This window comes from Lepidochelys olivacea (assembly GCF_965140295.1).
Source record: "Lepidochelys olivacea isolate rLepOli2 genome assembly, chromosome: 9".
Taxonomy (NCBI): Eukaryota; Metazoa; Chordata; order Testudines; family Cheloniidae; genus Lepidochelys; species Lepidochelys olivacea.
In genome coordinates, this window is record NC_140419.1 from 99924490 (window position 1) to 99952383 (window position 27894).

Below are 27894 nucleotides of genomic sequence, written 5' to 3' on the forward strand. Positions count from 1 at the left end.
AACTAAACCCAACCTTCTATTGTGTCCTGACTCAGTCCTCCATTTCTAGCAAATCTTTCCTGTCCAGTCATTTGGCTGCCGATGATGAGCTAGTGTAATGGCTGCTTTTGCAAAAATATCTCACTCCTTCTTATGGGCTCTTCTGGCCGTTGAATATGTATTCTTTCCCCCACTGCCAATGAAACAGGTCACTATCAGATGGTAGCATGCGCCCCCCACCCCCCGGTGCATTTGTGGTCTCCAGTAACAGTGTGATTCGTTGGACATTAATAGAAGAAAAAGCTAATGATTACTTGGAGGAAGTTTGAATTTACATTTGCTAAAGTCTTTCATTTGCAGCTCTGGAATTTACTTCTCTCCTTTCTTAATGGAGCCTCATTCCGAACTGCAGCTTGGCTATGAATCGCCTGTGCCCTACTTGGAGTAGAAGTAAAGAAATATAGTGTATGTGCGGCATGGTTTTACAGAATTCTACAGAAAATACCAATATTTCATCTTTTTCTTAGAATCTTTATGCTTGACCTTGCAAATAGTAGGCAAGGTGAGCAGTGTCACTCTGACACCGTGAATTTCCACGGGGCATAGTATGTTAGACAGGAGTGTATTAATTATGAACTGCAGAAACAGAACAGAAATGGGCTTCGACTGCATTTTTAAGAGCTGCTCCTGCAATAACTTGCCCACAATCAGACATCCAGCTCAGCCTAATTTTGATCTGAGGAATGAAATGGATCCTGCAGCTGAATTTAATTTAAATGCTACAGTTATGGTATTCTCTAATTTATGGATAACCATGTTTTACCTTAAATCTGTGGGGTCGATGTGCCGTTTTCTGAAAGTGTGTTACTAGATCATTTCTGTATTAAAAAATAAACCTCAGGGCTGCTTCAAGGAACTTTTAAAACAGGATTTTTTTCTTCCATTTTCAGCATTTGTAAAAAAGCCAGTGTGAAGAGATACTGTGGGCTGATGAGGGCTGGGCAGGAGGTTGTTTTTACAGTATTTGGGCCTGTTTCTGGTCCCCTTTACATCACTGGCTCCTGATTTACACACACATAACTGAGATCAGGAACAGGCCTCTTGTTCTTTAAGGCTGCCGTTCCTGTAAACCAGTCCTCCATTGCATACATTCAGCAATTAAAATACCACTCTTCTAACACCCAGGGAGCGGTCATCAGGAGCTCTGCGGGGATCCCTCTCTCCGGCAGCCTTAGTACGCTCTACTCTCTGCCGCGTCAGACCCCTCAGGGCCGGCAACAGAGCCTCCATAATAATCTGTTCTTACAGAGCAGCTGAGACCCTGTCCCTCCGCTCTAGAGCTGCTGCTGTGCTCTGCCATAGATGTCATTCAAACCGCGTCCTCCCAGCCTCTGTCTCCAGCAGGACAATGAGCAGGCCGGAAGTTGCAAGTACAGTCTGCAAGAATGGTACTTACCCTTTTATTTGAAACGCCGTCTGGATAATGAATATACAGGGCCTTACCATAACTGTAACATGTTTGAGGGAAATGTGGTAATATGGACTCTTGTTCCCAGTATAGTGTAAACCACTTAGTTAACTCCTCAAGCCGAGACCCTGCAAACTGTCGTGCGTAGCCCTGTAAGCAAATAGTATTCCCATTTTAGAAGGTGTGAAACTGAGGCAGATTAGTTTTGACTTGCCCAGGGAAATGCAAATGAATCTGTAGGGATTAGCACGCAAGAATCCCATGTTCAGTCTTTTTAATTGTGCCTCTGGGTGATAAAGTTTTGGTGAACTTTTTTTTTAAATGAACATTGCTTCCCACTTCCGGTAATATCCAAACAGGTGCCTTCCTCTAACAGTAAGGCATCGGGGGTGTTTCTCTTTGAGGAATAATTTACAGCATTAACAAATCAAATTCTCTGTGGGTCACTGTCGATGGGAATTAACCTCACCTACTGGGAGTGACACGCTGTAGGCTGCTTGTGTGATATCATTGAGTTTTACATCTCATTGGCACGTGGTAAGAATGATTGATTGATGTGGGAAACGTGCACTATTGTTGGTCTCAATTGCCTGTTTACATTAGGGTTACATTCTTGGGAACTGAGGGTCAGGAATAGTTTTTAATCTCAGCTTTTAGCTTTAATGTCATATCCTGAAATTTCCTAGCACAGGTTTAGAAAGCCAGTAACAGAGGTAGGTAATATTCTCTGTTAGAATTTGTTGCTATTAGAATAGGTACATCCACATTCCTGGATGTACCTTTTTCCATTTTCCAGTTTCTTCACAGCTTTACTATAAACGAGGCAAAAAGGAAATCCTTCGTTAAATACACCCAACTGCGTTTTAGGGCAGACAGCGAGTGAAGAAATCTGCAAGCAAAAAAGCTGATGATTTAGTGTTGAAGTAATTGTATGTGGTAAACAAAACAGAACATGAGTCAGTGCTGATTCGGTCAGCTGGAGTATTTGTCATTTAGAGCTAGGCAAGGCAAAAATGTACTATCCTAAGACTATCAAGTCAACTGATTGTTGTTGTTGTTATTACTATTATAACTGAACCATAAGTATGTTCATTCAGATGCGTGAGCTGTCGGGGGCCAGGGCGAAAACATTTTAAGAGACGCATGACCCTTGAAATACTAGATTTTGGCCGATTATGCCCTATATAGGGTAGCGTTTTTGATGCCAAGTCATCAACCATCTGATTTTTCTCACTCTGCTAAATCTTAGACTCCTGGCTCTCTCTAATTCCCATTCCTAGATCCCCAAAGCACCACTTCAATTTCAGCCTCATATCTCAGGAATTCTGAATCCCTGCTGGGGATTCTGTTGCCCGGCTATGTCGGGAAGGGTCTGTAGTTCTGTCTTTCTGTTAATCAGTCCCTCTCTACTTCACCACTCACCCTTCAAGGAACAAGAACATTAAAAGCTTCAAAAAGAACATTCAAAACTTCTTTAGTGTCTGTGGCTGTAACTCACTCTCATCAGGGTATGTCTATACTACCCGCCAGATTGGCAGGCAGCGATCGATCCAGCGGGGGTCGATCTATCGCGTCTAGTCTAGTTCACCCCCGAGCGCTCTCCTGTCGACTCCTGTACTCCACCGCCGCAAGAGGCGCAGGCGGAGTCGACCGGGGAGCGGCAGCCGTCAATAGTGAAGACACCACGGTGAGTAGGTCTAAGTTATTCACGTAGCTGAAGTTGCGTAACTTAGATCGAGCTCCCCCTCCCTCCCCCCCAGTGTAGACCAGGCCTTAGAGATTGGCCAATTAACGCATTGTGAAGCCTGCGGTCTTAATTGCTGGAGGAAAAGCTCCCAAGACAGGAAACATCTATATAGCCAGGCCCTCGTCTAAACTGCTATTAGAAAAGGCTACAGTTTATTATACAAAACCCACCAATGCTAGCGAGGCTTGCCACCGTTAAAATCTTGATCCCAGTACATTTAAATATCAATTTCCAGCTCAGGCTAGAGGACTGGACAGCCTTAAGCTAGCCCCAAGATTAATACCGTCCCTACATGGTTCCTGGTGGTAATACCACAGAGAAGTTTCTTAAGCTGTTTATGCAAAGGCTGCTGATTTTCCCCATCCTAATTGGACCACTGGGCAATTCTAGCTGAATTCCCCCTTCCTGAAAGGATCCTTCTAGTTACGTAAAGAGCTCTGTCCCCCGGCACATGGTCCCCTGTGCCTGAGAACATCTTCCACGGGAGTTTTTAATAAATCACCTCTTCCCACCAGTACAGCCCCACTCCTACTCCTGCATGCATGCCGAGAACAATATGCATGTGCTCCAGGTGGCCTCAGCTGCCACATCTATGACCTTTAATTGGTCCAACTCTTCAGGACAAGGATCGTGTTGTCTTCTAGATTCGTGATGCACCCAACACAGTTGGGTCTTGTTCCTGACCAGAGCCTCTGGGCACTAAAAGAAAATCAGAACTCCTAATACTCCTGAGCTGTATAACTGCTCCTCTCCCACTCTCTACCTAGGAATAGAAGCTCCACGTGGGTCAGGCAGGACTGACATGGGCAGTCCATGGAAATAAGATACTCGTCCCTCCGACCCATCCTAATATTCTGCATGACATTGCGTGACTCGCTTCCTCTTCTCCACGTGCTACCTTGCTCTTGTTTCGGCCCTCTGCGGCATGATAGACACTGCTCTCAAGCAGATGGCTGATAAAGGCAAGAGAGTCTCTTTGCTCATATCCTGATTGCTGACACCATGCCTTTCCTGCCCATGGTTTTGACCCTGTGCCCATTTGCCTGCCACTAGCTCTGGGGCTTGCTTGCCTGTCTGCTGAGAACTGTAACAGTTCTCAGATCTTCTCAAATGCTTGGCTCTCCAGACTAGCAAGAAGGTGCAATCCAAGCTAAAGGTGTGGAAAGTCCTGCAGCTGTGGTGCTCCACCCCTCTTCCTGGGGATTTCCCTCCCCGATGGGGGGTCCCTGCCAGAGAATATTCCCTGGATTGCACCTTCTGCTATTCTGTTTCTTATAGTCTGTGATTTCCCCCTCACTCCTCCCAAGTATTTGAGGATGGGTGGAATTAACCATGTGGTGCAGGGGGACACAGTTTTTATTTTCTCTGCTGTTTCTTTATCTCCCTTGTCTTCCTGACCTGCTGTATTCACAGCGTAACAAGCAGGGCAGTGACTGCACTCACCAAAGGGCTGGGTCTGGAAAAAGCTGTGGCAACATCCACAAAAGGGAGAAGACAGCTGTGTTAGTTTGTACCAAAACCCCACTTCAGTCCAGTGAAAAGAAAAAGGCTGGAGAACATGCCTGTGGCCCACCATACTGTAATTTGCCATTTAGGTGCTTTAACTTCAGGTTTCCAATAACCCCTGGGGAAGGGTGGCTAGCTCCCCACGCACCAATACAGACTTGGATGGCTGTAAGGGTTAGTGGATGCTTAGCTCTCAGCTTCGGTCTCCGAACTTCTTAGCTCATAGCTCCATCAGGCGAGGCTCAGGTTTCCAAGCTGAAAGGCCTTGCATCCTTTATCGGATGGCAGCTGACACCGGATGACCTCTAGTCTTTCTTTACCTCAAAGAGCTATTAAGCAGCACGGCAGCCCTCTCTCCTTTGTCAGGGATCAATACTCTTCTGTGCTGGCACCGACAGGACTTTTGACCTGATGGGGCTTAAATGCACAGAGCCAAATTCAGCTGGGGTGTAATCCTGTGGACTTCATTAGCGTATACTGCAAAGCCAAGCCAGCGGTTTCTGCACAGGGTTTTGTTTAGAGCACTCCCTATAAAGTTAGGGCTAAATCCAACCCTGCAGCTTCGTGAAAGCCAACAGAGTTGTTTCTGCTTACCCTGGAGCTGAACTTGCCCGACTGTCCTCACATGATGGAGTCTCTCAGAAGATCTCTTCCTTCCAATGGAAGAGAAGCTGTTGGCATGTCAGGAGCACTAAACCTTGCCCAGACACTATACTATGCCAATGAGGTGGGCCATAACCCTTTCCTCACCAGCATCCAGATGCTAATACTCACTTGTATGTCACAAAATCAGGCAACTCCAGCACAGATGAGCAGTGTCTTACATCTGTGGAATTCAGATTGATTCCCTTTAGCTGCTCAGTCCCAATTCAGCAATGCTTAAGCCTATCCCTACTTAGCAAAGCACGTAAGCCCAAGGTGAAGTCCCACAGCAGTGAACAGGGAATAAGACCATGTTTTGCTGAAGAGGGATGGGCTCCTGGATCAGGGCCCTGGAGATTATAGTGAGTAGCAACTTGTCATTTTCTGCGTAGTGTTGTGAGTCCCATCTGCTTTTCAAGAGGCTGCGCTCATTAGCTTTAGCTAGGAACATAATCACTTAGGGGGTTATTCCGCACACACACACTTTCAGATTTGCAAACTCCTTCCATTTCTATTTGTGTATTTATTTAAAAAGTTTAGCAAAAATACAAATTCTTTCAAACTGTAAATTAAGAGGATTCTGAGTCAGCTCTGGCCTTCTCCCCCACCCCCACCTCGATTCCATCTCTCTGGACCGAGATGGAGCAGGGGGGTGTAGACGGAATCTGTGAGCATAGACTCTTCTTTCAGAATGCAGCAGATTGGTTTAATCTCAACAAATCTCTCAGGGAAATGTGTCCTTTTGAGTTTTTCTTGTTTTTTTTAAAAGATTGTACCCAGGAGATAGTGGGGCTTTTCCAGTTTTCCTGTGAGATAATCATTATTCAAGCAGCAATCTTTTCACTGCCGAAGGTCGGCCATTGCACTGACAAGCACTGTCTTTGCTCTTTCATTCTTCTATCTCCTTCTCGGACAAAGAAGTCTCCTCGTGGCTTACACTGTCCTCACATGCAGGCATGAGTCCCCTCCTTCCTCTGCATTGGTTTGAAGCTGCTGGCACCAGGCAAGGTCTGCGTAGCAGAGAAAGGAGCTGCGTGCTCTCAGACAGCAGGAGCTGCATGGCTGAGTCCCGTCCAACTCCTTAAAATATTATTAGTCATATACGTCTGGGGCTCAGAGTGTGATAGTGCAGAAACACAGATGGCGAATGCTTTGCTAGCATCGAGGGAGGACTGTGCACCACGTCTCCTTTTCGTTAAGCGTGTCCCTGGACTCTGCGTACCGACATCCTGGGTTTTGCCTCCAACCTGAGTTGCAGAAGTCTTTGTCATTTAACCCCCAGGCGGGATCGACAGCTCTGGAGATGGCAGTTATCTGTTTATCCACAGCATGGATACAGCATCCGTTTAGAGAGTCCGCTTCCTTATACCGCTTAGCCTACGTTCGCCACAGTGGCTTGGCTTGATTTGACTAGGCCCTCTCGCCGTGAGAGAAACTTCAAGTCTTTAGATCCATGCAGCATAAACTCATGAGGTGATTTCCCCTGGAAAAAATCCTCACCATTAATCTGCCTGGGTCCCTTGTCCTGTGTCTTAGACATCACATTGTTTTCTTTGAGTTTGTCCAACTTTATCTCTGTGGCAGACAGGAAGCAGTGGCCAGCGTCCACGTGGCGACTGTGGGAATGGTCGATTTTTCTGCCCCCGGAGCACTCCTTCACAGCAGCAGCTACAGAATGCTCCATCCCCCGTAGGGACCGACAGCAGCCGGTGCCTCTCTGTGAATCCCCCGCTGTGAGCACTCTGGAGTCCCTCTTTCCCCAGTAGTACAGGGAATGGGCCAGATCCTCAGCTGGGGTAAATCAGTGTCGCGCCATTCTCTTCAATGCTGCTGGACACTAGCTGAGGGTCTGTCCCATTGTCTTCTGCCAGGTGAGAGAACAAACACGCAGCTGCTGCCCTGTGAGGCAGTAGGGATGGCGTAAGGTTTTACGTGACCCCATACAATGGCCTTGTCCTGCCTTGTCCGAGTGACCGTCCTATGACCGCGGCCCTCTGTGCACCTGCAAAGCACACCGTGGCCACCCTCTACCAGCCTGTGACCCCACCCCCACTCAGACAGTGATGTCCCCCCACCACACCCAAACACAAACTACATCTGCTTTTTGGCTTCTCGTGAGGCCTCTGGTTGCCCCGGCCAGTGAGAGAGGGGCTGTAAAGCAGGATTTCCCAACCAGGAGAGAGCACTTAGGGAGAAAACCTGGATTTGTGCTGGAAATGTCCCACCTTGATTATCATATACATTGTAAGGAGAGTGGTCACTTTAGATAAGCTATTACCAGCAGGAGAGTGGGGTGGGGGGAGAGAAAACCTTTTGTAGTGATAAACACCCATTTTTTCATGGTTTGTGTGTATAAAAACATCTTCTGTATTTTCCATAGTATGCATCCGATGAAGTGAGCTGTAGCTCACGAAAGCTTATGCTCAAATAAATTGGTTAGTCTCTAAGGTGCCACAAGTCCTCCTTTTCTTTTTGCGAATACAGACTAACATGGCTGTTACTCTGAAACCTGTCACTTAGATTTGCTGGTTCTGGACTAGAATAGGAATGTAGACAGGGAATCATGGCCAGTGCTGTGTCAGGTCTGGGGGTCCTGCTAAGGCCTTGTGGGCCCTGGTAGGCTCAGGCTGCCACAGCAGTCTCTTTCTCTAAGAGCTTTGAGGGGGATTGCATTTACTAGGCTTTCCCATTTAAACCAGTGTCTACAAGGCCCTGAAGTGCTGCTGGGAGACCCAAGTGAATCACATCCCTGCAGAGTTCAGAGCCACGTTTCTTTTCTCAGCCACACTGGTGTAAATCCAAAGCACTGGGCTGGTCCCAACAGTGAAGTAAATAAAGCTGATGTTTCTCAACAAACACAAAATGAGAGCTGCTGTATAATGGGGCAGAAGCTCTCGAGCGAGGGTGGCTCTGACCCAAGTGGAGTTGCGCCAGGTTTGTAGCCATGTAGCTGAGTGCACGAGTCAACAGGTCTTTATTTTTCTTTATCTTTTTCCAGGACTCCGGTAAAACTTTTTGATTTAACGACAGCAGTGGGTCTTCGGCCTGCCGCTCTATTGCTGCTGTTGAAGGCTGGTATCAGTGTACCTGCTGCGATCACTGTTTCCACTAGCTCCTCGCAGGCAAGATTCTTGAGGTGTGGCCAGCAGCTTGTCAGCTGGCTTCAGAAGTCTTTGAGTAGTTGCACTGATTATCCTGCGCAGGGCCAGGGAGACCTGGCTTGTGGCTAGGCGGTGGCGAGTCACAAGGGTGATAGAGATAAGGGGAAGGTTGAGAGGAAATAAGAGCTGGCTTAGAACTTTCACCCGAAACTAAAGCTGAACTCCTAACATTTTCAATAAATTTTACTGTGCATTTTAACAAGCTAACTGTGCTTCCTGCTCCGTCCATCAGTGGAAGGATCCAAATACCAAGAGAGGTTGTTTGGGCCATCTTCCCAGCCAGCGCAGAGCTATTTATGACTGTGTTTATTTCTTTGTATTGTAGTAGCATGTCAAGGTTGCTAGCTTTATGTGCACTGCACAAATGTGAAATAAGACAGACCCTGTCCCGAAGAACTGACATTGCACAAGAGTTTATCAAGCGATTTCCAACCCTGTGTTGCAGACTCCAGCAGTCTGAATAAGTATCCAGACTAATGCATGTTGATCTGAACTCAGCCTCCAAATCTGTGGTGGGTCCGTTTGTGGTAAGATGTAGTTTGTGAACAATTCACTGACTCAAGAAAATGAACTGGCTTAACCTTGAAATAATGCGATAAGCAGAGCAGTTGATGCTGAATTGGCTCTCTCTACGCTATTAAACCATTTTCACACACACACACACACACTTTACTCAAGGGTAGAATGCACACAGGAAGTTTTCAAGAGCACATGAATGTCAAACCCATCTCTTGGTACTTGATAGCTTCAGGGTCAGCCTTGTTCGTAGGCTGCCTGTGAGCTTCTTTTGTTCTTTGTTTCATACTCATCCAAGCATCATTGTGAGTAAGGATCTATGCTTTGCCTGCACGTAGATCATTGCAGCTCAAAGTTTGGGCAGGAGCTCGGTGCTCTTGTCGAGATTACCAGAAGGAACAAGCTGTTGCATACAGTACTAAAAATAATTACAATGCACTGACACGTCTTACTAGTTATAGCAGATCATTCTCAGACACCAAGGTCAAATCCATCTCTGGTAGAGGGATGGAGTGAAAAGGTTTAACTTCTACAAAAGGAGCTTGTGGCTAACCCAGTAACAGATATATTTTCTTTTTGCAGTAAACTTTTTACATGCAAACTAGGATTTCAAAAAAATCTGCAAAATACTTGAGATTGGGTCCAGTTGCTATTTAACACAGTGACCTTCCATGCTCATGTCTTCAATGGATGATGCAACTGGGAAATCCAGGCTTAGAAAGAGTGTGCATGCAGGACCATATGTAAGAGAAAAACTAGGTAGAGATAAGCAAGAAACTGGAGAGACATGTGCATAGTGCAGCTTAGGTCAAAAATACCATTCCATCTGAACAAACATTTGGAGTTCCCTTCTGCAGTCAGATAACCCTCACGTTTCCTGACTCTACAGATGTTCAATAAAACTCTCTAAACACCTCAGGGTTCCACATTTCAATCCTTATGTTTGGACATATTTCCCAATAATGAATTTAATGTTTACTGTTTTTTTTTATTTAGCCTTTTTGATGTACAATAATGATATTAGCTAACATTAAATACATCTGTTGTTCCTCAAACAAGGCATTTGCATGTGATAGGAAGATACTGTTAGCAAAAAAAACCTGAAAAATCTGTTGACTTAATTTTACAGAAAAACTAAACAAAAGAAAATTAGTAACATTTTTAATTGTAAATGTTCTCAATCTTTTTGTTTATCAAAAATGGTTTTGATAAAATATAATTCACAACCATTTTCAAAGCCTGCAAAATGGAAGCAACTTTGAAATTTTTCCACCATTTAAAAAAAAATTTTTTTTTTGGCCAACCCTGTAGAGTTTATAAGCATGACTGCATCATCAGTAGGCTTGGGAGAGCTAGGTTTTTATCAATACATGTCAGTAAACATTAATACCATATCCACACAAACAGCTTAAACAATGTTTCCATCAGTGATAACAGAAATTTACAAATAAGCAAAGAAAGAAAAATGCTGCTTGAGAACGTCTTAGAGTTTGATTTAAGGCTATTTACTTTGTAAATTTTGACATTTGATATTGACAATTTGTGTTTTGGATCTCAACATCTACTGTCATTAAATAATTAGTTTGACCCCACCCATCCGCCACTGTCAGCTGGCTCCCCCATAATTTCCTGAACAGTGAAAATTCAAATAGATAATCATTGGGGAAAGGGGTTTAAAATAAACATTAATATTGTCCATCAAAATTATAACAAAATTAAAAATGAATTCTTCCACGCCTATCATCACTCTGACACATGGAAATGGCCAGTTTGGGGGGGGAATGGCAGATGGGAAAGTTCCTTGCCAGCCAGGAGAGGAATAGGAAGTTCTCCAAAGTACCCGGCCTTATAAGATGGAGCAGCCTTATGATCACCTAGCCAGGCAGGTGATGTGACGGGATCCCCAGGGTGCTACCTGGACTGTGGGACTACTGAGTCCTCCAGAACCCACCAGCCTGGGTTTTGTCAATCCTCACACTGTGATTCTGATGTCAATCTACAAACCTCTGACAGGCACTGCACTTACACAGCCATCCACACACCCACGCGAGTTACATGAAGATACATGGCTGGGAGATCATTCATGAGCTAACAATAGTGAGGCTTCAGCCAATTCCCCCAGCTCCAGCCCTATACCCCAGGACTGTATCATCTTACACTGCTGAAGACCCCCTTGGGCAGTGCAAGTTCATTAAGTAGTTCACCCCTCCCTCAATGTGGAGTGGAGCTGCGTTCCCTCGAAGCTGCGCGGTTGGGCGTCCGCCCAGGAGTGATTCAAGAGCTGCGCACTTGATTAGCAGAGCGCGCACATCCAGCAGCGAGTGTTCAGGTGCCCCTCCCCATGCTGCTTTGCAGCCACGTTTCTCCTGCAGCGGCTCCCGGGACCCTCCTGCTGGCTGTGCAGAGTGCGGGGAGGGGGAAAGGGTGATGACGTCAGAGTTTCCCTCTTCCCCTGCCCCCCATCTCCCCAGAGCAGGGGAGAGGGGACAGCCTGGCTCAGGACTCGGACCAGGAGAAAGCTGCTGGGTCTGAGGTTTGAACCAGCCTTCCAGATGAGTGCCTTAAAGATACAGCTCACAGTCGCTGAGACTTACCCAGGAGCCAGCACACACTGTCTCTGTCTCTCTCTCTCCCCCTCCCCCTCCCATCGGCCCGTGTACCCCATCTCCGCAGAGCTGGGGAGAGGAGACAGGGCTCAGGGCAGAGCAGGAGAGCTTTGTGAGTACCTTAAAGAGACAGCGTACGGCATCTCTCAAACTTCCCCAGCAGCTAGCATGTGCATACACACACACTGTGTGTGTCTCTCTCTCTCTCACGCACACACACAGAGTCTCTGCGTCACACATACTTTGTCTCTTTCACACTCACCTCCCAACACATACTTGTGGTGTTGTTATTACTTCTTGGTACTTCCTGCAATGCGCAAATATTCTCTGTAATGTTATTCTTTCACAGTGTGTTATTTTAGTTTTTTGACTGGTCTCTGCATTTCATACTTTTTATTTCTCTTACGCTTAAATTTAATTCTTTGAGTAATGAGTTCTAAAATGCCTAACCTGTCCTGGCTGGAGTAATTATGCCTATGATAACTTTTTTAAAATATATATTATATCTAGGTTTTTTGTTTCGGCTGGTGGCACACATCCACACATTCCTCGGTGCACATAACAAAATTTATGCCTCACGTGACTGGAAAAAATTAGAGGGAACACTGGAGAGGAGACCCACTAGCCTTTGTAAACTGAGTTGAGATTTCTCAAGGACTTCAGCCAAAACACACTGTTTTAGGTAAAATATAAAACAGGTTTATTAACTACAGAAAGAGAGATGTTAAGTGTTTATAAGTGGCAGGCATAGAGATCAAAGTTGGTTACTTAAGAAATAAAAATAAATTTGCAACCTAAGTTCTACAAACTGAGCAGGATTTGAATCAAGCAGTCTCTCACCCTGACAGATGGTACATGCCAGGTAACAGTTCCTCAGTGTACAGGCTGGTACTACCTTCCAGCCTGGGACCACCCTTCCCCAGTTCAAAATCTTTGTCCTCCAGATGTTCCTCCAGGTGTTCACCTCTCTTCCACCCCCCCCCCACTTCCCAAGTGATGATGTCACTTCCCCTTTCATATTTTCATCCAGCTTGCTGGAAAGATCCCTGCTGTGACGTGGGGATTAGGCAGGGGTGAAAGTAACTGAGGACAGTAACCGGTATGGGCCAGGGCCACTCCGGCCGCTGGAAGAGGTGGGGTTGGGGGGTCAGCATCCCCCAGCCAGCCCTTCCAGACCACCTGGCGCAGCCTGTGTTGATTTAAACGGCCTGGGGCCCCGGACCCCTTTAAATCGCCAGCCCCAGGGCAGCTGCTCCCTTTGCCCCCCCCCCACCCGCCCCGCGCCTGTTGGCTGCCGGGGGTTGGCGGGCAAAAGGGGCAGGGATGTTAAAGCTCTGCCATGGCAGCCCTTTAATGTGGGCTGGGTACGGGCCGGTGCAGGTTCTTACCAGTACGCAGTACCGGCCCGTACCGGCTCTCTTTCACACCTGGGGTTCGGCAGCCCCCACTGGTCAGGCAGTCTCCACTGCCTGTGTGCTCTCTCTGAGAAGTCTCTGGGGTGGCCATGGGGAGAGTGCATTCCCTTTAAAGGCCCATCAGCACATGTCTGGCGGGTCCTTTGTTGCAATTGAAAGGTTGGCTGTGGGTGTCTCTCAACCTCACAGCCTTATTTCAGCAACACGCATTCATAATGTCACATATAATGATAGTACATTCAATCCAACAGGTTATTATTGTTGAGCAGATCAAGACTTACCGAATGATACTTCACAAGGCATACTTTGTACCAAACACTGTAATCCTATCACAGTAGTGAATATGGGGGTTCCAGGGTGCTCATGTGAGGTACACAGTGTCACAGGTGGCTTCTAGAGAAAAGTCCCTCCAATATTGAAAAGGGCAATATGATTGGTTGGCTACACTTTGGCTGTGTGATTTGAGGACTAAATTCATTCATGTATTTGATTATATTCAGTGACACCAAAAATTAGCAAAACTGTTTTCCTCTGTGCTGCTGCAAGGACTTTGGTTACGTTCTGGAGGTATTAACTATTTCAGAGAAATGACATTGTGACTGAGGCTTCTGGAACTTACTATACTTTAAACAGGTGAAAGCCTGCCAAAGAATAGTGGTACTAACTGCATAACGCCAAAATCTTCCTCCCGCTCTGCTTCAGAAATCTGATGCTGTTTTGCTCTCCCTATCGTCTTTTGCTTTACTTTGTTTCTGTAAATTTTTCTTTTATTTTTATCCCTATTTTAAAATGTATATTTTAAATGAGAAGAGAATATCATGGCTCGTGCTTTTTCTCTGGGCTTCTAATGTGCTTACTCTGCATTAAGACTCTTTTTTGATCCAGCCACAGACAATTGCCTGTAAAACAATGACACCTAGTGGTTTTTCTTCTGAAGGAAACAATGCGAAATAAGGGTTTAGCTGTTGTTTATCAAGAGGTACCCTTAGAATCTAAGGAGCAAGTTAATATCCCACATGCTGATAGCGGCAAGGATGACAATAGGAAAGATGACAACATTATAGTACTGTTGTGATGATGGAAAAAATTGAACATCTGTAGTGAGACAGGGATTGGAGAGTTATGGAGTGATTGCTCCTGTTTATTCAGTTCTTAAGGAACAGAATTCCATGACATTAAAGCTTGTTTACTAAGATAACTCCTTCATTTCCTTAAACTGATCACCCTGAAAATGTCACTCTGGTGTCATTACTGACCACCATGTACCAAACACTATTGAAAGAATGTGCAGACACGTCTGTGGCCGGGGGCAGTTATGGGCATAAACTGCTGAAAGTGAAAAACATTGTTTAGCGTGGTGTATTTTAATTGGCAATCCATAGCATTTTCTTAATACTCTATATTACTTGAATTTAGAATATGGATTCAGTACTTAAAAAAGCTGAAATGCCAATATATTTTTACTGTCAATATGTTGTATGCAGTGGTGTTATATAGTCTGTCAGTCCCAGGCTATTAGAGAGAAAAGGTGGGTGAGGTAATATCTTTTATTGGACCAACTTCTGTTGGTGAAAGAGACACGTTTTCGAGCTACACAGAGCCCTTCTTCGTGCTAAACACTGTTCAGAAGAAGAGCCCTGAGTAGCTTAGATGCTTGTCTCTTTCACCAACAGAAGTCGGTCCAATAAAAGATATTAACTCATCTACATTGTCTCTCTACTAAAGTATGACATTCCATTTTTACCAAAAGATGCTTTATAATATTTATATAGTTTCTCTCTCTCATATCCCAGAACGTCTTTCCAGACACAGGAAGCAGTACATCAATGCCATTCATTCTTGTCTGTGCTTGTTCCTCCATTAAGCCCAGCTTGGCCATGTCCCTGCATATGGTGTCCTACCACCTAGTCGATTGTTGACTTCTAGGTTGGACTGACCTTGGTTGTGCTTGCATTGTTTTCTTTGGCATCCCATCATCTGTTTGTCTTCTTCAGTGTCTTCACCATCAAAATCTTTTCAATTGTAGCCAATCCCATGCCCTGATTTCACATCCTATGCTCCTAACTTTTTCATTTGTCTTAAAATTGTTCCACTTTACACCTACCATCTTTCGAAGAACTGTCTTCTCTACTGCCTCTGGTCTTCTGATGTCTGTTTCATTGAATGCAGCTGCTTCCAGATCATAGAGTAATACTGTTAATAGATGGGTGTGATAAATTTTCACTTTGGTACTAAATGTAATGTTTTCATCAGGCCATAATTTCATCAATTTCTGTGGAGCTCTTGTAGCTAAGGCACATCTCCTTTTATATTTGTCCTGGATGGAACTGTTGGCACTGATCAAGCTTCCCAGATACGTATAAGATTCTATTTGTTCTGTGGATTCACCACTGCTACATTTCAACACTTCATCTATTATCCCTTTTCCAAGATGCAACCACTTCATCATCTTGGCATTTATTGTAAGTCTAAGTTGAGTACACCAATTTTCCAAGGTAGCAAAGAGTATCCTCATCCTCATTAATTCCAGTGTGACTGCCAGATGCATGATGTCACCTGCATCAGCTAAGGAGCTTAACTCTAGATCATCCAATGTCATGGCCTCCAACTAGTCTAACATTCTTAATGTCTGGCTTAAGAACATGATAAAAAGCGGTGATGAGTCCATGTCCTCAAACTTTGTCTTGAACCAGTTGCTACATTTTCCACCAATTCTTACGGTGCTGCAGGAGTCATTGCAGTTATCTTATCTGGAACTCCATATGCTTTTGCTACTTTCCATAAAGGTTCCTGCCAAACCAAGTCAACTGTCTTTATGAAGTCAATGAAAACAGCCAACATCTTTGTCATAAATATAAAGGGAAGGGTAACCACCTTTCTGTATACAGTGCTATAAAATCCCTCCTGGCCAGAGACAAAACCCTTTCACCTGTAAAGGGTTAAGAAGCTAAGGTAACTTCGCTGGCACCTGACCCAAAATGACCAATGAGGGGACAAGATTCTTTCAAATCTGGAGGGGGTGGGGACGGAACAAAGCATTCTGTCTATCTGTGTGATGTTTTTGCTAGGAACAGATCAGGAATGCAGCCTTCCAACTCCTGTTAAGTTAGTAAGTAATCTAGCTAGAAAATTCATTCGATTTTCTTTGTTTAATGGCTGGTAAAATAAGCTGTGCTGGAGGGAATGTATATTCCTGTTTTTGTGTCTTTTTGTAACCTAAGGTTTTGCCTAGAGGGATTCTCTATCTTTTTAATCTGATTACCCTGTAAGGTATTTACCATCTTGATTTTACAGAGGTGATTCTTTTACCTTTTCTTTAATTAAAATTCTTCTTTTAAGAACCTGATTGATTTTTCATTGTTCTTAACATCCAAGGGTTTGGGTCTGTGTTCACCTGCACCAATTGGTGAGGATTATTCTCAAGTCTTCCCCAGGAAAGGGGGTGTAGGGCTTGGGGGAGATATTTTGGGGGAAGACGTCTCCAAGTGGTCTCTTTCCCTCATGTTCTTTGTTTAAAACGCTTGGTGGTGGCAGCATACTGTTCAAGGACAAGGCAAAGTTTGTACCTTGGGGAAGTTTTTAACCTAAGCTGGTAAGAATAAGCTTAGGGGGTCTTTCATGCAGGTCCCCACATCTGTACCCTAGAGTTCAGATTGGGGAAGGAACCTTAACAGTCTTTAATCCCCATTCTGACTTTTTTTCCCCTCACCTGTCAGAGCATGAATATCTGATCAGTACAACTTTGCCCTTGTCTGAAGCTGCCTACTACTGCCTCTAAACTGGCCTTAATTAGTTGACAGTTTGTTTGTTGACATGATTTTTCCTGGTACTGCTGATAAGCTTATACCTCTAACTATTCAGCTGGGCAGGATGTCCTGTCTTCAAGATTGGTACAATATTGTCTTTGGCAAGTCAGCTGATACCTTCTTGTATATCTTTTTCTCATACTTGCTGACTTTTAGCAGCTTAGCTGGTATATTGTCCATTCCTGCAGCTTTTCCATTTTTAACTGTTTTATTTATATATATATATATATATATATATATATATATATATAAACACTTTTCAGTAAACATGTCATATTTTATAGTAATGTGTGTCTAGGTGTACGTGCGTGTATATATGCGGCATTAGTATTTTTATAACTTTGGGGTTCTCTGATTTAATAGTAGAACCCACCGTTGAGGATTGCCCACACCCATTGTCCGCTGTGCCATGCCTAGATCATCCTTCAGGCTATATGACTCCCTCTTGAGCCATCACTCCCACCCCTAACTCAGCCAGAGAGGATGCCTGCAGAGTAACACGTGGTATTCCTTACTCCCATGGTCGGTGCTCCAACCCATGCCAGACATTGCACTAACCACAGTGCCCTTGGACCAGCTCCCTGATTACTCATTGATTTGGCTTTAGAAAAAGCTTAGTCTGAAGATCACTAGGCAGTCTTACCTTCTGCCCTTTTCACACCGAGGCCCATTGGAGATGCCCTTTCCAAGAAGCATTCCTGCTGCTGGGGAACTCTTGTGGACGTGCCCCTGGGTGAAGTGCTGCAGACCAGAAACCCTGGGAATTGTTCAGTACATACAGGCTGTATGATTGTGTTGCCCTTCTTCCTTTGCTCGTTTGTCCCCCTGGTTTACGCAAATAAAAAGCAAAAGACATAAAACAGAATGAATGTTTGACGGGAAGGACACCATCCGTTAAGTAAGAGAAGATTATTTACCTGGGCTGCAACCCAGATTGAATCAGAGCTTGCTACCGGAGTCTTTACGCAGCCCCTCGTGTGCTACGCGGTGTACACCACGTTACTATACGAAAAGGGCCCTGGCGTTAGCCGAGCAGGGCTCTGGACACAGGGGTCGCCATGCCACCTGCCCTGCTGTTCCCCTTTGTCTCTCTGCTATGAAGCACAGCTGTCCCTCCTCTGCTGTTCTCGCTGACGTCTCGGTACGTACGGTTACCCTGTGCGTAGCTTGTCCCTGAAGTTCCACAGCTTAAATCCCGCCCTGTGCACTTCCGTGAGGTCAGTGCCACATCCATCATGAACAGTCTCCCTTCCCACTCTGCGGTACAGTGCACTGTAGAGAACGTCTCCTGTAAGTTCAGCCAGTAGCACTTTGCGGCTGCTGCCTGCTCTTTCCCTCTCTTTGCTCCGTTCTTTTTAGTACTTCACAAAATATATGGTTAAGCAGGAGCTGGTGCTTCTTATGCACGATTTTTTTCTCTGCATATTCATTACGATGTTGCTCATGACAGAAACCAGTGCTCCAGCCAGAAATCCTCTTGCTATAAAATCATATTGTAATGCATCATTTAACTTCCTGCTGTTTACTTCTCTCTCCTGTTTGCTTTTTGTGCACTGGTATCAGACACACAAAAAATAAAGCCGGGGTTGTGCAGTGACTCATCTATTGAAGTCCTGATTGTCGGCTCATTTCACTTCAGTTAGATTAAGGGCTGGTGAGAACACACCTGCTTGTCTTGGCTGAGGAAAGGAGCCAGGTTGTTTCTCCTTAGGGGCCTCCTCTTTTAATGAAAGATTCATACTACTGGGCTCTCAGGGTTTGTTGGGAAATGTAGTCCAAGGCAGCATCTTGTGGACTATAACTTACAGTATCAGAAAATTCGACAGACAAGGTAGGTGAGGTTATATCTTTTATTGGACCAATTTCTGTTGGTGAGAGAGACATGCTTTCGAGCCACACAGGGCTCTTCTTTCGCTCTGTGTGCTTTGAAAGCTTGCCTCTCTCTCACCAACAGAAGTAAGTCCGATAAAAGATATAACCTCACTCACCTTGTCTTTCTAATGTCCTGGGACCAGGACGGCTACAACTGCCCTGCATAGTACCAGAAGAGGTCACTGTTGTACAAGGAACACGTTATTTGAATTGAAAATATGTGATGTATTTGTCTGTCACAGATATATAGTTACTTGAGCTGAATGAATGACCAGCACTCAGCCAGGGTAAATGAGAGTGAGGGCACTTGTCAAAGAAAGAAGTAAATTACTAAAAACTAAAACTTAATTTAACATTCTCCCCAAGTTGCATGTCTGTAATGATCCCAAACACATTTTCACTTGTGCAAACACTGCAAAGTAAGGCACTGAATACTGCATTTTGCTGGTAACATGCACGGTGCCAGATTCTGTATGGGGACCCCAGGTGATCCTGTTAATCCGTGAGATTCCATAATGGGGATTGGCCATGCACGGGCAGCATGAGGCCTTTTAGAGGTTAGGGAAGCATGTTTTTCTCCAGGACTGAACAAAGATGATTTGTGCTGAGGGTCTGGCCAGTGCTTACTTAGTCCTGGTAGCTCCCCAATGCCTCTGAAACTGACGAATACAACCGTGTTAAGTCCGGTCAGCGTTAGGAGCAGTTGAGAGCTCTGGGAGGCATGCCCGAGAATGGTCCCTGTAGCTCTGTGCATAAGGGAACTACACCTGCTGCTACCCCCCTTCCTGGAGTACAGCACGTGGCACACCCTGGAGTACAGATGGGCTGCCATCTTGAATTGACATGGTGGTGGAAAACTCACGGGGCACCAGAGTCTTGTCTACGCTAAGGCTCCCACCAGTGATAGCAGCCGTGGCAATTTTTTGGTGACGTTCCCTAGCATAGACACAGCCACAGGAAAGAGCGTCCCTCCAGATCCTGGAAAAGGCACATTTTTGTATGTGTCAGTGGACAATGAAAAGGTATTTAGTTTCCGGGCTATAAAGCACTGTTAGTAAAGTCAAAATAAATTATATTTTCAGTTTATACTTTGCCTGTAAATGCAAATCTCACAGTAAGCAGGGAGATTAGGTGCAGAGAAGAACTGCCCTATAGCTGTTCTATTCCCATCAGGGATTTAGATACATTGTATTGCAAAACACTTTTCACTAGAGTTTCTAAAGCTTATTAACTAAGCTTATCCAAAAATCTGTAGATTGTGACTGCTAAAGCAATGTATGCCAGAGATCTACCTGGTTAAACACACTTTGCCTTTTCTTTTCTCCCCTTCCCAGGAACTTTTACTATATTACTATCCTGCGCGACCCTGTGTCCCGATATTTGAGTGAATGGAGACATGTCCAGAGAGGAGCAACGTGGAAGGCTTCCTTACACGTGTGTGATGGAAGATCTCCAACTACTGAAGAGTTACCCAGTTGTTACACAGGGGACGACTGGTCAGGCTGTTCCCTTAAAGAATTTATGGATTGTCCATACAATCTAGCCAATAATCGGCAGGTCCGCATGCTGTCTGACCTGAGCTTGGTTGGATGTTACAACTTGTCTGTCATGCCAGAGGAGCAAAGAAACAAGGTTCTTCTAGACAGTGCAAAAGAGAACCTGAAACGTATGGCTTTCTTTGGCCTTACAGAGTTTCAAAGGAAGACTCAGTATCTGTTTGAAAAAACTTTTAACATGAACTTCATCGCGCCATTCACACAGTATAATAGCACAAGGGCCTCTAGTGTGGAAATAGATGAGCAGACTCAAAAACACATTGAGACCCTCAATTTTTTAGACATGGAGTTGTATGATTATGCAAAAGACCTTTTTTTGCAAAGGTATCAGTACATGCGACAGAAAGAGCACCAAGAAGCCAGACGGAAGCGCCAAGAGCAACGGAAGATGCTGAAGGCAAAACAAGCCCACAATAAAGAACAGAGTGATGATAATGCAACTACTGATTACATAGGGAATGTGGAACGGTGGCGATAATGGGGACTGAAATCTTTTAAGTTAGACTGGTTGAATACCATAAACACAAACCATACAACTCCTAGACGACAATGTTAGTCCAAACAAATTACACTTCTTAAATGTTTGACGCAAAAGAGGATAAAATGTTGCCTTTGCAGTTGCCTTTGCATTACATGTTGTACTGTACGTGGAAAACGTAACCTTACAGTGTAATTAAATTGTCCTTTTTAGGTTTGTTGGATTATTTATGAAACACAAAAGCCAGGTGGGCTCTCCAGAAATTGTTGCTTGGACACTGAAAAAAAAATCCTTACATTAGTTCTGAGTATCAAATGGGGTGCTGGAAATGTGATGCGATGCCCTGTTAAAACTGCCTCGGAAGCAAATTGATTTTCTAGTAATGAGCGTTTAACACACGCACATAATAAAGCATCCTTGCAAAACCTTTCCTCTTGGATTTTTTTAAAATTTTAATTATGTATTTCTAAGGCCCCCAACGGCTTGCGATATTTACCAAATTACAAGACAGTGAAACAAACAATAAAGGTATAGAGGAAAAAATTGACTCATTTTGCGTACAATATTGGCTTTAAAAAAATAGAAGTAATTTGTCTAGTTATATAAATATTTACTATTTTAAACTTTTTCTACCTACTGCTAAGAGTTTTAAGCTTGGTCTGTCTCACGTTAAAAAAGCAACACTACACTTTTCTGAACTGAACGTCAATGTTAAGGACACTATTTTCAGAATTTTTCAGGGCAGTATAATTTTAAACATTCTGGAAAAATTACGTCACATCTTCATGTTTCATAAAGTCTTCTCAAAATTATACTCTTATAATAGTATCCAGTTTTAACAGCTTTTCTTATACATTGGAATACACGTTGCATTTACCAAATGCTGAATATTTGGTGATTTAAGTAAGACAGGAGAGTCTTTCTAAGAAATTATCTTGTGAATGTTTGTATAGTGTCTGTCTAAAACAAAAAACAAAAAAACCCCATCTCTAGTCCTGGCAACATTTTTCAAATAATTGCTTTGGTTATTCGTGACCAATTGGAGGTGAAGTAGATTTACACTTGAATTGTGACTTGCTTTTGGTAAATCCTTACTGCGGAATATAAAAATCAGACTCTTTTCTAATGTTTTAGAGCCCTTTTTAGTGCTGACAGATTGTAGACAATTATAAGAGATTGCAACAAATATAAGTAAATAGCCATAGTTATACAGTAAAAGAAGGTTGTCCGGTAAAATGGGATGAGTACTGAGGCTCTGGATTTAGAGATCATTCTGAAAGTACTCCTGTCATCCAGTCTCATCTGGAGCAGATCTAGAGGATGCCTTTTGCTGGCAATAGCACATAGATCATTTAACTTGAAAGCAACAGGATGATAACGTGAGGGGTAAGGACAAGAAATGTGATTTGATCGTACAAATCTCTATGCAAAACAACTGTAAAGATTCCAGTTATAAATTAGGCAAGTTTAGAAATTTTATATGTAGCCCACCATGCTCTTAAGCATTGTACTAACTGGCCATTTGAATTTATGTGCTTGTTATATTTTGTGTAGGCTTGTGTTAACTTGACTGACCCCCTTGTTCTTGGTGAGTGCGGGAAGCTATCTGAACATGGCCTTCCTTGTTCTAATATGGATGATGCTTACAATGCTCATTTCCACTATATCCTTTCATCTGTAATGTTAAATGCACAAGTAGGGCCAGGAGACATAGAAATTAGAAGGCTTTAAAATACACATCTATGGCTTCGTGCCTAAGTTGTCTAAAGGTCCTGTTACATCGGACATTCTGGTGGTGTTGCTGATTGGGAAAACTGGAAAAGAATCAAATAAATTATCTTAGCAATGTGGGAAATAAAATAACTTCATGTGCAGTGCATTCTTTCTAAGAAGTCCATTCGCCAATATGGTGTCTCAACTGTATTTTGGTTTTTATGGGGAAAAACAATCCACTCTTAAAACTGAAAGGCATTGCTGTAAACAGGACTTAAACCCAAGCCACTTGGTGGGCCTGTTGCAGAAGATGCTTTTTGTTTTTATGCTGTGGTGTGCATGGTTTACAAAGACTAGTTGCATTTTCTTTGTGTATACTGTTTATTGTATATAGGGGACATATGAATATAAGGATACAAGGTTTTGTCATAAACATATAAATTCTACTGATTTCCACTGTAGACTGCTGTCTTATTGTGTAGATTTACAAACCGATTCACTGACTTTGATTGTGTAATTTAACAATAGAACCAATAAATAAAATTTAATTAAGTCTTTGCTCTTAGTTCATTATTCCTTTATCTGGAAACGCTTGTTGGGAATTGTGCAGTTAAGAGGCAATGCTAAGTTTGACAAGAATGAAGTAGACAGTAAGAGTCAAGCATGTGATATGAAAGTTATGGCCATCTTGAAATGTATTCCAAACCTAGACCATACTACTTCCTATGGGCAGGGAGGCTTTGAACCATGGTGAAGATTTTTGTCCTGCTTTTCAGAAGCGACTGAGCACCCACCGCTTCTGTTAGCTCCAACACTGCTTTGGCTGCCCGCACTTTTTTTTAACAATATCCACTGTTTTTACTTGGGGGCTAATCCTGCTAGATCCTGAGCCAGTGGTCCACTCCACTGAGTCCATTGGCTTCAGCCCTAGAAACATTTCAGTGATACAGAGAAGGCCTTTATTGTCGTTGGAACTGGGGGACACAAAAGAGATCGGTCAGAATTTTTCAGGCCCTGTGACAAGCAGAGGGAAGTAGGAACATGGTTCAAGATTGGCCAGCCAAACGACTTATTTCTATTTGGGTCAGGGGCTTTGTCACATTCCTAACATGTGCTTATCAAAGCGTCGCGTGGGGTGCTTACAGAAACCAAGAAATCCACAATCCGGCTGCCAGCGAGAAACTACTGGCCCCAGGTCTCTCCAAAACCCTTCAGCCCAGCTCTGCAAATGCAACTAGGTGTCCAATTCTGCTCTGACATATATACCCAATGCAGCCTCCTTGAAGCCAGCATGGTGTGTAAATCAGAGCAGGATGTGGCCCTTGACCTACACAAATTCCTTTGGGGAAAGTCCACTTTCTTCCCAATTCAATGTAAAGGCGAAGAATGGTGTCTTGGGGTCAAGACTAATGCTGGGCGGAGTCTGACGGCTTCGGCTTTACACAGAGGCCTGTCGGTCTGGTGAATAGCCCCAGTGGACCTGTTCATAGATGTCAGTTGTGAAAAATGCTTCCATCCCATACCAAAAAGCAACCCAACAATGAAGTGTGGCACAAAACCAGGCACATTTTTAAAAAAAAAAAAAAAACAACCAAAGAGAAATGTTTTGACAGTTGAATAAAACATCTTCTAGCTCAGAGGAAGAAGGATGTGGTGTGCGTGGATGGAGGAACTTCAGTCTAGAACCCAGAGTTCGGAAGCTCCTTGCCCTCAGATCATCTGATGGCTCAAAGAAGAATGGACACATGTAAAGATGTAACAGGAGAAATCTTCTGAAAACTAATGAGCGGTTTTAAATTTCCACCAGATTTGGATACAAGCAAAACTGAAGGTGACCAGCTAGCAGGACATCAGCCCAAGGACCAGTCAATGCAGCAATCTGAGAATTCACAGACTGAGATGTAACAGAATGAGAGAAGCAAATTGATTAACACATAAATCCAATACAAATTTTAATTGGTGCTAAGCACTCCTGACAAACAGGCAGTTTCGCTTAGGTGCTTAAATGGGAGACGTGCAATCATGAAAATCTGGCCCCAACATTTTGCGTGTGGACTTTCGAAGGTCCAAATGGAACAGAACCACTTGACCATGACTGACATGTAAACAGCTAAATTGTAATGTATCAGGAGATTAAAAGCTGCATGCTCAACAGTACACAGCTAGTCAATATCATGGGACTATATTTTCCCAAAGACAAGCTCATAGGAAAACTCCCCAATTCCTTTCTTCATAGATCTGGATTTGAAAGCTTTCCTGTGCATGGGTTACATTGAACTGGCTTCTTATAAACATGAGGATTTGTTTGCAATCCTGTGAGACTTTGAATTTAACTAAAAATAAAGTTTGAAAATTTCAGAACCATAAAATCTGAACAGCCTTTTACAGGGTGTTGTGTTTTCAGCTAATATTTGATGTTTACTAGAGTGCATATTAAAACTATTAACACATTGGTATGTAAGCAATGTGGAAGATTAACTGCTCAATGGATTTCTGTTAATTAGCTTCACAGCCCATTTATTCTGTTGATACTTTTTAATACAGCATCATACATGTTCGATTCCTATGTGCTATTATTAAATAATAATGAACTAATCCATTTTCTTTACTGTATAATTACTTCTTAAAAATCCAAATACTATACAAAAATCATTGGTCAGAAACGTGCCTAGGAGCTGATAAATGTCAATGCTATCAGTGATCCCATTAATCACATTAACGAGGGAAGCATCAGGCAGACTGACACACGCCCTCCTTTTAAATTTTGGTAGAAACATAAAACAATTGAGGAAATCCTTCAAGCTGATGGAAAATTAACCCTAATTTGTTGACCCAGGCCGTTGATCGGTGTTGAGCATTTGCAGCAAAGTGTGACGGAGGGAGGCCCAAAGGAGAGTAGGTCCTTAGAGAACAGTCTTTCTACAGTGAAAATATTTCTCAGGCTGTTTATATATTATTAAATTTTTCAGATTAAAAATACCTCTGTCACCAAGGTGATGAAATGGAGCTGGGCATGTCCCTCACAAATAGGCTCATTCCGACTAGCCCACTGTGGGCTTGCTTGTCCTTTCATACCGTTCATATGTTGGTGCAGCTCACCTGGCTTCAGTGGAGTCACTCCTGATCTAACCCCATGCGGGAGAGGAGGCTCAGGCCCTAAATTGTGACGGTAGGTTCTATCCACAAGAGCTGCCTTCAGTTTGCTTCTCCTCTTCTTCCTCCAGACCCATGTTAGTTTAAAGCTAGCTCTGGTTTCATCTGCATCTGGGGCTGCGTGCAATTGGTCACATCCCCAAGTGACTCACTGTCAGCAATGACCAAGGCAGCACAGAAGGCAAACACCAGGGTTGCTTTGGAGGGTCACCTTGGTCCTGGTACATGAGCATCCCCTGAGGACCAGCCATTCCTTAGACATCTGATTCTTCTTGGCTGAGATGAAAGCAGCCCCTTCGCATCTTTAGGCATGGCCTCCTATCTGCATGCTGGTGCTGATGTGGGAGGATGGGAATGGGGAGAGAACTGGCCTGCAAATACCCTTCCTTCTATTAGCTCCCTGCACCAAAGGGTAGAGGAGCACTAGGCTGGGACTCAGGAGACCAGGCTCAGCCACTGACCTGCTGGGTGACCTTGGGCAAGTCGCTTCACCTCTCTTTGCCTCAGTTTCCCTCCCTGTACAATGGACCCTCCTTTGTAAAGCTCTTTGAAGGCTACGGATGGAACATACTAGGCATTAGACACTCACTAGGAGATGAGGCACTGGGGATCCTCTACCTGTAGGGCAGAATGGTAGTGATGTGAGGAGTGGGTGTCACCTACCACCATCTGTCACATCACCCACCCATACCCTCTCTCCCCCATGCTCCACCCAGGGCCTACCACACTTGCTCTTAGGTTTTGACTACACACCAAAACACGGCTGCCAAAGGCTCAATGGAGAGAGAATGAGTAGGTGAGCAAACGAAGGGGAAGCAGAAAGAGGGAGGGAGAGGACAGGATTGTGGGGGTTCACCAGTGTGTTTGAGGGGAGCTGTCTCACCCCCAGGTGACCAGCACCTGCCATCTCAGCTTCACGATGGGGAACTGCCCTCTAAGCCTCAGCTAAGAGGTTTCACCACATTCACCGACGGCCTCCTATCTTCCCTGCCCGCTCTTGTGCCCTGACAGTCTGATGTGGTGACAAGGAAAACATAAAAACCCAAGGATAAAAATCATTACAAAACAAGAAGTTGAGCCCCTGAGGCTTTTCTGAGTTCCCTTCCTCGCAGGTATGCTGCCATCTCAGTGACAATGACTCCTCAGGTCAAAGCCCTGAGCCACAACAGAGAGATCTGCATAGAACCGGAGCTTTGCTGACTAGGTCTGGACTGAGTAAATGCCCCAAATCCTGTCCCAGAATGAAAACCCCGGGATGGGTCCCCTAGAGGAATTCTTGCCTTGAGCTGTTCCAAGGCCCTGGTCAGGCAGCTAGTGGGGCCAGACACAACATTTCCCACATCCCTTGCTCTGCTGTCCTGCCTTTGTTCTTGTCTTCTGCCCAAGGCTCAAATTTCTGTCTGGGAATCTCGTTGCGCTGTTGCCCTTAGCAGCACCATTGCACATTTCCCCCAGGGCCGGGAAAGCTGGTGAAATGCAAACAACTGCAGTTTTCTCAGGGCAGGAGCCTTTTTTCATTCTGAAATTGAGTAATTGCCCAATATTACTTAAAATACAATGTTAGCGACGCGGCGGGCACGGCCTCTAAGTTCCAGTCGAAGGCTCAGGGGCAGAGCCCGCTCATTACTTGCTGGGTGGGCTCATGAGGACTTAAACAGAGCCCCCCCATGCAGGCATGGGGATCTGGCCACACCAAATAACTATTTGCAGGAGCACGGCCTAGATGTGAGTTGTTCAATTGACAGCACTGTTGTCGTCCTTGAACGCTGGGACAAGAGCTAGGGACCGAGTTGTTTTTCTCCGATGGCTATAGAATTATGTGAGGGGTCATGAGGAGGGAAAGGCCGGATTGGCTTTAAGCTGAGCTGCAAAAGAGAAATACCAGGCTCTTCCTTTTCCTGCTTCTGGCTGATCTTTAGAGACCAGATTAACAGTTGGGACTTCAGTTTTTCTTTCAAACTTCAATGGATCTTATTGGGGCCTTTTCTCTTTTAGCGCGACGTTCCTTTGTTAATATAGATTTTATGACCTGTTTTCCACTTCAGTGCCGCCAGTCTGTTGAGTCTATGCACTGTTGCCCACATCCAAGATAGCTGCCAACACATTTCTTGTTTACTTTTTTCTTTTGCTCTTGACAAAGATGGCCACTGCAGTTTCAGGCTCTCAGCATCTGGCTTTATAAGAGAAAAGGGGTCAGGGGCAGTGGGGGGGGGAGGGGTCTCCTCACTGTGTCTTTCTCAACAGAGGGAGGTGGCTTGTTCTTTCTGCTGCACTGC

At 44.3% G+C, this 27894-nt stretch overlaps 1 protein-coding gene across 1 annotated transcript in view; it reads left to right on the forward strand.

The window, feature by feature from the left end:
* HS6ST2 (heparan sulfate 6-O-sulfotransferase 2) overlaps positions 1-22990 on the forward strand; it is a 241753-nt gene extending 218763 nt beyond the window's left edge. Inside the window, exon 2 of the mRNA XM_084638776.1 lies at positions 20053-22990. Within this exon, the coding sequence (XP_084494902.1) occupies positions 20053-20752 (700 nt within the window). The 3' untranslated portion in view covers positions 20753-22990. The remainder of the gene's footprint in view (positions 1-20052) is intronic.
* Positions 22991-27894: the final 4904 nt, after the last annotated feature.